At 35.2% G+C, this 9,933-nt stretch overlaps 1 protein-coding gene across 3 annotated transcripts; it reads right to left on the reverse strand.

Moving 5' to 3' along the window:
* Positions 1-948: 948 nt before the first annotated feature.
* On the reverse strand, positions 949-7,846 carry LOC118034246 (probable E3 ubiquitin-protein ligase XBOS32). 3 transcript variants are annotated; one of them, XM_035039483.2, is made up of 10 exons: positions 6,562-7,845; positions 6,422-6,481; positions 6,174-6,245; positions 5,892-6,067; positions 5,644-5,804; positions 5,034-5,092; positions 4,897-4,943; positions 3,663-3,803; positions 2,958-3,049; positions 949-1,673 (listed from the first exon to the last, which is right to left on the reverse strand). In XM_035039483.2, exons 1-10 carry the CDS (start codon positions 6,754-6,756, stop codon positions 1,147-1,149), a joined length of 1,530 nt encoding a protein of 509 aa, XP_034895374.1. In that variant the 5' UTR covers positions 6,757-7,845; the 3' UTR covers positions 949-1,146. The 3 variants fall into 3 exon arrangements, with proteins under 3 accessions (XP_034895374.1, XP_034895376.1, XP_073262392.1); XM_035039485.2 differs by having other exon boundaries at positions 6,422-6,477; positions 6,562-6,665; XM_073406291.1 differs by lacking the exon at positions 6,422-6,481 and having other exon boundaries at positions 6,562-7,846.
* Positions 7,847-9,933: the final 2,087 nt, after the last annotated feature.

Here is a 9,933-nt window from a genome sequence, read left to right on the forward strand (position 1 = left end):
AGATTCATGGATTGTTTAAAGATCTAATGTTCTTTTAAACTATGTAATGACATTTTAGTAGAGAACACACGTTGATAAATTAAAAGAGTTGTTTGTCTTTCCCTTTTTCTGAAGGAGCTAGGAAAGCCCTATGGTTTTCCATGTGCGAATCTTTGTGCCTCGGTGGATCGAGCTGTTGATTGGTAGCTGTTATTTGCATGGGGGTTTTCCATGTATATATCTCTTTTTACAGCCTTTGATTATAAGGTGTGGCTTGCAAATTTTGTTGATGGAATTTATTTGAGATTGTAGAAGTAGTAAAAATAAATGAAAATAATTGTACATTAAAACTGTTTGAAAAACAAACAATAATTAATTTTTAAAATAAAAAAACAAACGAAAACTAAATAAAAAAACATTGCCTAGGATTCACCTTAAGAAATTCTTCTAGTTAGCTAGTAGTTAGATGTTTTGAATGCCCTAGGATTCGCTTTGAGATATTCTTCTAGTTCCAGCTAGCTAGTAGCTGGATGTTTTAAAAGCGTTTAATGAGATGTGCCTGCAGCTTGTGGTCCTTCACGTGATGATGCCTCAGATGCCAAATGTTCTTCTGTTTTTTTACCAGTTCTAAGTTTAGGGTTTAGGGCTCGATTGCTTTTACTGTTAGATAATGTTTTAATATTTAAAAAATAAAAAAACAAATATTATTTTAATAATATAACAATATATTTAAAGTAAAAGACTTGAAAAAATATACAGATAGAAAAGGTCCGTGTTCGATTTTACCCCCCATCTTGTGGCAGAAAACAATGATCAAGATAAAACAATTAATAACAAAAATCTAGACGAGCAAGAAGTCAATGTTAATTGAAATTCAGATTGAAGAATAACCCGCAACGCTTTGAAAGTTACTCGCATGGTGTTCCAAGGTTTTTGTCTACCCTCCCATCTTCCAGGTAACAAGCAACAAAAATATAACCGTCCGTTGATGAAAGACGGACAAGAGCAATGATATTTAATTTGATTCATTTGTACGTATTGCCGATGCTATTTCATATATACAAACCCAATAATCACTGCCAGCCAGAGCTTATGATCTTTAATTATGGACAAAAAGGCAGAAAAAATTCATCACGGTTGAAGGAGGCGAACAGAGCTCTCAAAACGTTAGCACCCAGTTCCTGTAGTTACGAACTGGTTGAGTGCAGATAACCAAGACCTCCTGCGCTCTGTGTTAGAAGTCGGTTGTCTAATTCTTGATCTCGAACACCTGACTAGGCATTCACGCAGGTTCCGATCAATAGTACAAGGAACCAGAGATGGACTTGTATCTGAAGTTCCCATGCATCGGCTGGCATTGAAATTCATTGACGGAAACTTCCGGCAACTTAAAGAGCGGAACGAAGATGAAAGCGGGGAAATTCTGGAGCATTGGAAATCAGGCTTGCAGAGTAGGGTTTTCATTGAAGTGAAATCTTGTTCTTCACCCGAACATGTGCAAAATGATAGAGATAGACTTGTTCTGGCAATAGCTTTAACCAATGGCTTTGTTCCAGGAAGCTTGACAAATGAAACTATGCCGTGCCGGCAGAGAGGACAGGCAACTGACCCTGTTGGGCCTTGAGCAACAGTTGAGGTGCAGATTGCAGAACAAAGATATAATGCACATCGTGTGCAAAATTCATGTCTACAGCCTGCAAATCATATTGTTTTATGTGGTGAAGGCATTATTTATAAATGAAGAGAATATTCAGTAAAAAAACACAAGGAGAAGATAGTGAGAATATATAGTTTGGCATCAGTTACACAAATTTCAGCTATTATTTAGTGACACGAAACACAAAAACAACATGAACTCGTCAAATACCCTCGTAACTATTTGGAAATATCCCAAACATCAAGGTTTTTGTAGAATTAAAAGAAAATTACAAAGTAATTGATAAAAGCAACGGTACACACGAAATATGTATAGAAGTAATCAGGGAAAAGCTACTTGATCAACCATGTTATACATGAAATAATATGCAGTAAAAATCATTCAAGGTTTGAAAGAAAAAGAGTATGCTCTAAGAGCGTCATGACTAGACTTTTCTGTTACGTGGAAAATTACATTGCTATAGATGCTTTACTGGATGAATTGTTCATGGTGAGTTTTAATAGCCTAACATATAATTCTCATTTTCCAATAGATTTAAAGGGATTGTCACAGATGTTCTCTAATTATATACCTTGTACCTGAAGAAATATAATCCTAACTACCACCAACGATGTATATGAAGGTGACAGACCACCACAATCACAATCTCTATCTGCCACTACTGCTATATAATATCACCCTCATCCATCACTCTTTACAAAGCCTAAGAAATGAGCATCCAGCTCATACCACCACTTGGATGGATCCAGAAACATAACCCTGTAGAAGAGGTGTTGTTCCCAAATGTTGAAATGAAAATTTTTATTTTCAAAAAACATAGGAATTCAAAGTTTTGGTGCAAAAAATGATCATTCAGAGTTCCAGATTCATCTATATATGCATGGGCCAAACGGCTACATTTATGTGTATGAAACACATGAAACGCACACTGATGTTAAGAGAAAACGTTTTAAGATTCCACTTTCCATCTGTTGGCAACAAAACTGCGAAAATTAGACAGCAAATAAAATTTAATCTAAAAACAAGGTTCTGGAAATGGACTCTGGCGATACTGCTACCCTTCAGCATTTGCTTTTAAGTGATAGCTCTTAGGTCTCAAGCCCACAAAATTTTACTTCACAAGCCAAAAAAAATCTATCATTTGCACTATACAATAGCTTCCAGAAAGGTAGTACATGATAAAATAACTTTCCTCATTTTTTCCAATAGTTTTACTGTCACATTTCCGCTTGACAATATTAGTTCCTTACCGGACAAAAACATTTAATGAGGGAAAACATGATAGAAAATTGGAAACTACTAACAATTGATAGTAACATACCTTCTGCAGCAACTGTGCACTTCCTTTCCAAACAAACCACACATGCATCCTCACATGTAGGGAGGGAATCATTGTTCCTCCATCCACATTCTCTGCAAATGGTCCCAACAAAAGATAAAATTCCTTGATTATATAGTTAACTATTGTACTTGGAAACAAAACATTAATTTCTGTGATTGTAAATGAGACTCTAAGACCTAAAATGACCATGAAAAAACTTCATTCAATGCATGTGATTTCTATTACATGGAACTCAATCTGGACTCCAAAAGTTCTGCAAATGACACTCTAAAAAAACTTCAAGCAATGTTGATTTCATTCTCATGGAACTCAATCTGAACTAGAAAAGTTTCCCCACATATTTAATAATAAGCCTTTTCCATGAGCATGTCAGCGGTTAACATCATGTGCAATAGTTTTATTCCTCAGTGCTTCTAGGGGTCTACATTATTTGCAAATGCCACCCAGATGGCAGCTACTAATTTGGAACTTAATTGAAAGTCACATTATCAGCCAGGCAAGATGTTAACACACAAAAAGATACTAAAGGCAAGAAAAAGCTTCTCAGGAAGCAAAGACCTTGTAGTTTACACAAAAGTGTAAAATTCAGGGGTTATTATGATTTTATGTAGCAAGTCACATGATATGGCATATGCCAATGCATTACAGTAGAGTAGCCAATAAAATAAGACAAACTGTATTTACCTGGCAATTTTGACAATGCTCATAAAGGGAATAGATAGATATGAAGAAGGACAGATTTGAGACAGGTTCCCTGGCTGCGAGCTAAGAATCTCCTCAAGTTCATTTCTGTGCCACGAACGAGCAACCATCGAAGGAGTCCACCTTGAATCAAACAAAAGAGAACAAGAGGTGTTTTAACACAACAATGTGGTTTATCTCAATAGAATCTATACAATAAATCATACAATAAAGGGGCAATTGGACATCCAACAGCTTTGGACATTTGTCGGTCACAACATTTTAAAGTACAGATCCATCATTGCAATGATATAATTCCAAATGGAATGATTAGAATGCCCAGATTTTACTGATCTTGAAAACTAATTATGTTGTGCTTGATATGTATTATATTGCTAACACGTAGACTTGATGTCAAGTAGAAAAGAGTTTGAGATTCTCATACTATCGCTAGTAAAAATCATAATCATTGCCTAAGATCAAATATAATGCAAAAAAGGCACATAGGTGTATAAGGTGAAATGAAGCAAGCAAGTTTTCTTCTGAAGAGTGACCATCCTCACTTGATAGACATTGGCAAAACCACAGCTACATTCTAGAGAAAATTCAAGGGGAAAATAGCTTCACTGACAGGTATCTAAAATCATAGTGAAACTTCTATGATATTTCCCTTCTTTATCGGTCAAAGATGTTAGTGATTTAAAGGTAACAACCTTCACAGCTGATCTCTCTCAATATAAAGCAGTCATAAATACAATGAACAGATACAGGGTAAAGCAGGTATATTATGAAGTCCGAAATTCATTTTGTCAGCACCCAATGCCACAGCGACTTCAGTTTTAACTCTTCCATGGTCACTTTTGTCATCCATGTGATTTTTCAGTTTCATGGGCAATTCTTATCCTAAATGATTTCAATGCCAACTTGTTAAGAATGTTTTATTTGTAAGAAGTGCACAATGTTTGCCAACCCAAAATCATTGTGACATCTTCAACAAATTAAGATTTCTACTGCCCACCCTCCTATCTAGGCACAAACAGTGTAAGCATGCAGACCAAAATACGACTGGCAAAGGAAAACATTTTAATTGTGTGTATGTGCCATACCTAGTTTAAAAGCAGATATAATATCATTGCAGAAAGATTCAAGTAGATGCCACTTGCAAATCACTATATTATTATATACATTGAACATATGAGAGTACTAAATCCAAAAATATGCCACAGGAGATTCATACCCATTTGCATTCTCAGCCGCCAAATTAGCACCCCTGGCGATCAAAATCTGAAGCACAACACATGATCATGACAAAGATTCAGCATATATGGAACTCATTTTCAGTTTCATAGTTTTCTTCTTTGTTAGGAAACATACTTGACAACATTGTGGATTTCCACCACATGCCGCATAGTGAAGAGCCGTGCTTCCAGCACCTGCAAAGCAGTAACCAGGGGTAGACATTTAAATATTTGGCATTGCAAGCTAAACAATTTAGCCCAGAATAACTGTGCCCCGTAAGCCACAGGAACTAACCTCGTGCCTATAGATAAGGTATTGATAGCTGAATAATGTCATTAAAGATAGGATTTTGCTTATGCAACTAAAATCTTGGAATTCCACAGATTGATTTGACATTTTGATAACCGTGTCCTTTGCTATTTCGATTTGGTTGACACAGAATCCAATTCCTCTGTATACTGTATTTACAGAGTTGCAACAGTGGTTTGAAAACAAATTAATCAAATGGCCTCCATTTTAAAAAGTGTCTTAGTCTCTTACTACGTGAGAAACTGAGCAGGAGAAATTAATGAGCATTGATGGCATAAAACAATTGCTCTCGTATCCATGGTAGAGAATTGTGTCACAGTTTAAGTAATATACAAAAATAAGAACTGCAAAAAATGGCATTACTATTCCTCTAAAATTAACTGGAAGTCAGCCTAACGGTGATCAGCTATCATCACTTAAAGTAAAATGGGATCACCTATTAGATCGATAGTAGTTCCATCTTCCATGGTGACCTCATAAACGGAAGCTCCCAGGTCCAAGAGTAACTGGACGCTTTCAACATGCCCATTTAGGGCTGCCATATGCAAAGCAGTTATGCCTCCATCAGCAGGTCTATTGATTATCCCGCGAAGAGCACTGGTGCAAGCACAATGGCACAACTCAGCAAACAAAATCATAATAAAGGATGATAGAAGTGCAAAGAAAACTAAGAGCTGAAAGTACCTTCCATCAAACTCACAGATGGATTCATTATCCTTTGATCCCTTACTTAATATCTCCCAACAATCAGCTATGCTAGGTATATAATCTGCAAGGAGGAGGCGTATGCATCGAGAATGACCGTTCAAAGCCGCCAAGTGAAGTGCAGTACCCCCATTAAGATAATCTGCTCTGTGAATCTAAAATCCAATACTCCACAAATGTCATATTCATAGTTCCTAAATCTTCTAAGCTATTCATGGTTAATGAAGTATGGTCTAGTTGACTTGAAAGTAAACTACATACATTGGCTTTAAAAAGCATCAAAGTCAGCACAACCTCCCAGTGACCATGTTGACAAGCTTGCATCAAAGCAGTCTGTTCACACAAATTAAAAAGAACTAGAAATTGTATTATTTCATAGAGATGCTAACCTGTCTAGAAGTTTCTCAAAATACCTAAAAGCTATATGAACGGTTGCTTCAAGCAAAATAAAAGCTAAAATACCATACAAATAAAGCCTAAAAATTCCATTTGAGGTATGATGAAATTACCTGACCACGATAATTCCTCAGATTGATATCAATTCCAGACTCAAGCAAGAGAGAAACTATCTAAAAACATATAAAATCACCATCACCACAACAGAGATGACTCAATAATTGCTCAATTTAAAAGATTAACCACAAAATACCTCATGGTGACCCTGAGCTGCAGAGTAATGGAGTGGAGAATTTCGAACACCAAATGTTGAGTACCTTGCCAGCCTTGGATTGTATTCCAATAAAGCCTTAGCTTCTTGAATATCCCCATCTCTTGCAGCCGAAACCAAACGTTCTCCAGAGGCAGAACAACCAAGTGAATTGCCCATGATGCTCAGAAATTTCATGATTTCTGGGAAGAAGCAAGATTGTTTTTTTCTAGCTCCAAAGCAACTCCCTTGATCGTCCACAAAAAAAAAAAAAGTAAATGGGGGCTTTTGTATCCTCAGCCCCCAAACTATTCACAAGCTTGTTTATACATGACAGAACATAAGGAAAAGGGAAAGCGTTCCTTGTACCTATCCAACTAATAACAATCCAAAATTCGAAAAATAAACCAAAGAATTGGTTGCAACAGTCATAATCTCATTGACCTTTTCATAATACCTATGGTGAATTTTGAGAGAGACAAGGAAAAGGTTAGAAAAAGATTGCAGTTGGCATCCAAATTCCAAATGAAAGAATTAAAGCAGGGTCTCTTCAACTACTGACTTGAGAAAAAAAAAAACAATAAGAGAAGCTGAATGTGACTCTTTATAGCTTAGTTAAAGATCTCGTGAATTTCGAGAAACCAATCCAATAATTCAATGACGAATTCACTAATCAATTGTCAACACCATCGTATTTACTTCTTCACCAAAAAGAACACAACAACTTTCAAGCTATCCAATTCTCCTTCAAATTTCAAAATCTCATATATTCTCCCTCAAATACACAAATTTCCAAGGCCCCAATTCCATAAACTTCTTAAAGATTGAGAATTTCAAAACCACGTCTCCTATTATGCCTCAAAGAATCAAACTTCACAACAGAACGTCCAAAACAAGGGGGAAAAAAATAAAACAGAACTCCCCAATATTAATTTCTTCTTCCAAATTTCACTCAAAGAATCTCAACGTAAAAAAACCCGGATCAGGCATCTCTCCTAATGAGGAGATAAAGAAATACAAGAGGAAAGAAAGCTTGATCAAAAGTAGAGAAGAAATGGCCAAATATTTAGGCAAAAAGGAGCTTAAAATAGGCAAAATTGAAAATCGCAAGAGATAAGAAATTGAAATGGGGAAAGACAGCGACCTTTAACTACAACTTTTAACCAAAAAAATAAAAAATAAAAGAAAGAAAGAGAAAACATGAATGAAAGGCGTGTCTCCCATCATTGGATGGATTCTTGGCCAGTCAACTTCGTTGTTTTTTTCTTTCTTTCTTTCTTTCTTTCGTTGCTTGCTTCCTTAGCGCTCTCTCCCTCTCTATTTATTATGGAGGGAAATTATAGAAATAAATTAAAAAATAAGGCAGATCTTAGTTTTATTTGTTATTTTCTTGCTACGATGTGTAGTGTTTTCAATTTTTGCAATCATGTTTTGACTCAATTTCTCATTTCTTCTTCACGGCGAGTAAGGTATGAAAAATAATAGAAATGGTGACATTCATAAGAAAGATTAACAAAAAAATAGAAAAAAAAAATGGATGGATAGATTAATGAGACTCGCAATTAAATCTAGTTTTAAGATCTCAATTCAAGGCCACACTTTTTTTATTTTATTTTATCATCAAATGCTGTTTGATATTGCCCATAATTTCTTAGCAAGTCTTGCATTCAACATAAAATATCTTGTTTTTTTCAGTTATTGTTATGTTCATTATATATATATATATATATATATATATATATATATATATATAAAGAAAAGCATGAACAAAAAAGTTAGTTTTAAATATATCTTCAACGAATTTAATTAGGAATGTTAGGTTGTTATTAATCTCATTAAAGAACGGTGGACATTCAAGTCGTCGACGAGCATTATGTATATTAAAGAGCAATTTGAGACCTGGCAGATGGATTCGAATGATCAAGCCATGCTGACAAGAACATGAAGCAAAATGATGACGGCAATTCTGGCCGTCGTAGAAGAAAAAGGGTAGGGAAAAAGCTAAACAGTATACCAAAGCGGCATGTTAAGGCAGCATGATTGGCTATAAATTCGATGTTTGAGCATAAAATGGGGCACATTTGGAATCTTCTTGCTCGCTCTCATTATATTATTTAGGGTAATGTGCTAGGCACTTGGGTTGCAATTACAGTTCACTCGGACAAAGCTTGCATGCCAATTCAAGCACTTGTATCATTAGGGTTAATACAATACAGGTCCCTTCATCATAGATTATTAGGGCATGCATCTCCCTGTATGTGCTCTGACAAATTTCACGTCATTTTCTCTGCTTTTCGTTTTTCTTTTAATTTTAGGTTCGAGTGGAGTCTTGAAATCAAGTTTTACGTATCAGAATTGGGAATATTTATTTGATTTCTTCAAAGACAGGATATGAACGTTTTTTAATACAAGCACACTTGCTGAGAAAAGAAAAGAAAAGGCAAAGGAAGGAAGGCAGGCGAGTTAATTGAACTTGACAATTAAGAGTCACTGTCACTTGACTCACAACCCTAATAGTCTTCTTAAACAAGGAGGATCGAACCTCAACTTGCAAAAGTCGTATGCAGTTTCTTGCCGGCTTCTCATCTGAGAGAGCATGAAACATGATTTCCAGTGGCCTTTCCAGCCCCTTGAATGGACGTATTATTCTTCTGCATCAAACTTATTCTTTACTCCTTGTACTATAAATTAATTCTTTACGTCTGCAAATCTGTAACCTAGTCACTTACCAACTTGATTGCAACGTAGTTATAACCTTATTATAACTTGTTGATCATTGGCTTACTAAATCACTTTTTTTTTTTTTTTCAAAATCTCAAATGCACCCTTTTGCAATTTCAATTATTAGGGAAAACCAATACAGCTGGGGATTTAGAGAAAAACCAAGAATTCTTGAATGGCAAAGGGGTAACAGTCACAGTTTGAGATTTGAATGGCAAAGGGTTTTAAACAAAGAAAGCTCTGTGTGAGCAAGTTATTGGGAGCAGGGAGAAGTGTGTTTTGGATCTAATCTCAAGGTTAAAGTCTGGGCCCATCTAATTTAGAACATTAAGGGCTCCTAAGAATGGCCTAGAAAATAATCCTATGACCAATGTAAGTACATGCTGGGCTGTTAGGCCCAAAACAATAGTATTGAGAGCCCCATGATTATTCTGGTGGCCTTACTTTTCCATTTTATTGGACTCTTCTTTCTTCTTTTCTAAATTTAAAAATATTTTAAAAAAAAATTATTTTTTTTTCAAATTAAATTTTTTTTTATGTTTTCAAATCGTTTTAATGTGCTGATGTCAAAAATAATTTTTAAAAAATAAAAAATATATATATTATTTTAATGTATTTTCTAAGTAAAAAAAACTTTGAAAAGAAACCATTAAA

This window comes from Populus alba, chromosome 18 (genome assembly GCF_005239225.2).
Source record: "Populus alba chromosome 18, ASM523922v2, whole genome shotgun sequence".
NCBI lineage: Eukaryota > Viridiplantae > Streptophyta > Magnoliopsida > Malpighiales > Salicaceae > Populus > Populus alba.

Coding starts and splice junctions, on each gene's coding strand:
- LOC118034246 (XM_035039483.2), bottom strand. CDS start 6,756: ATGAAATTTCTGAGCATCATGGGCAATTCACTTGGTTGTTCTGCCTCT. Junction 5,093..5,643: donor AACTACTATCGATCTAATAG/GTGATCCCATTT, acceptor ACTGCTTTGCAG/GTGCTGGAAGCACGGCTCTT. Junction 3,804..4,896: donor GCGGCTGAGAATGCAAATGG/GTATGAATCTCC, acceptor GTTTGATTCAAG/GTGGACTCCTTCGATGGTTG.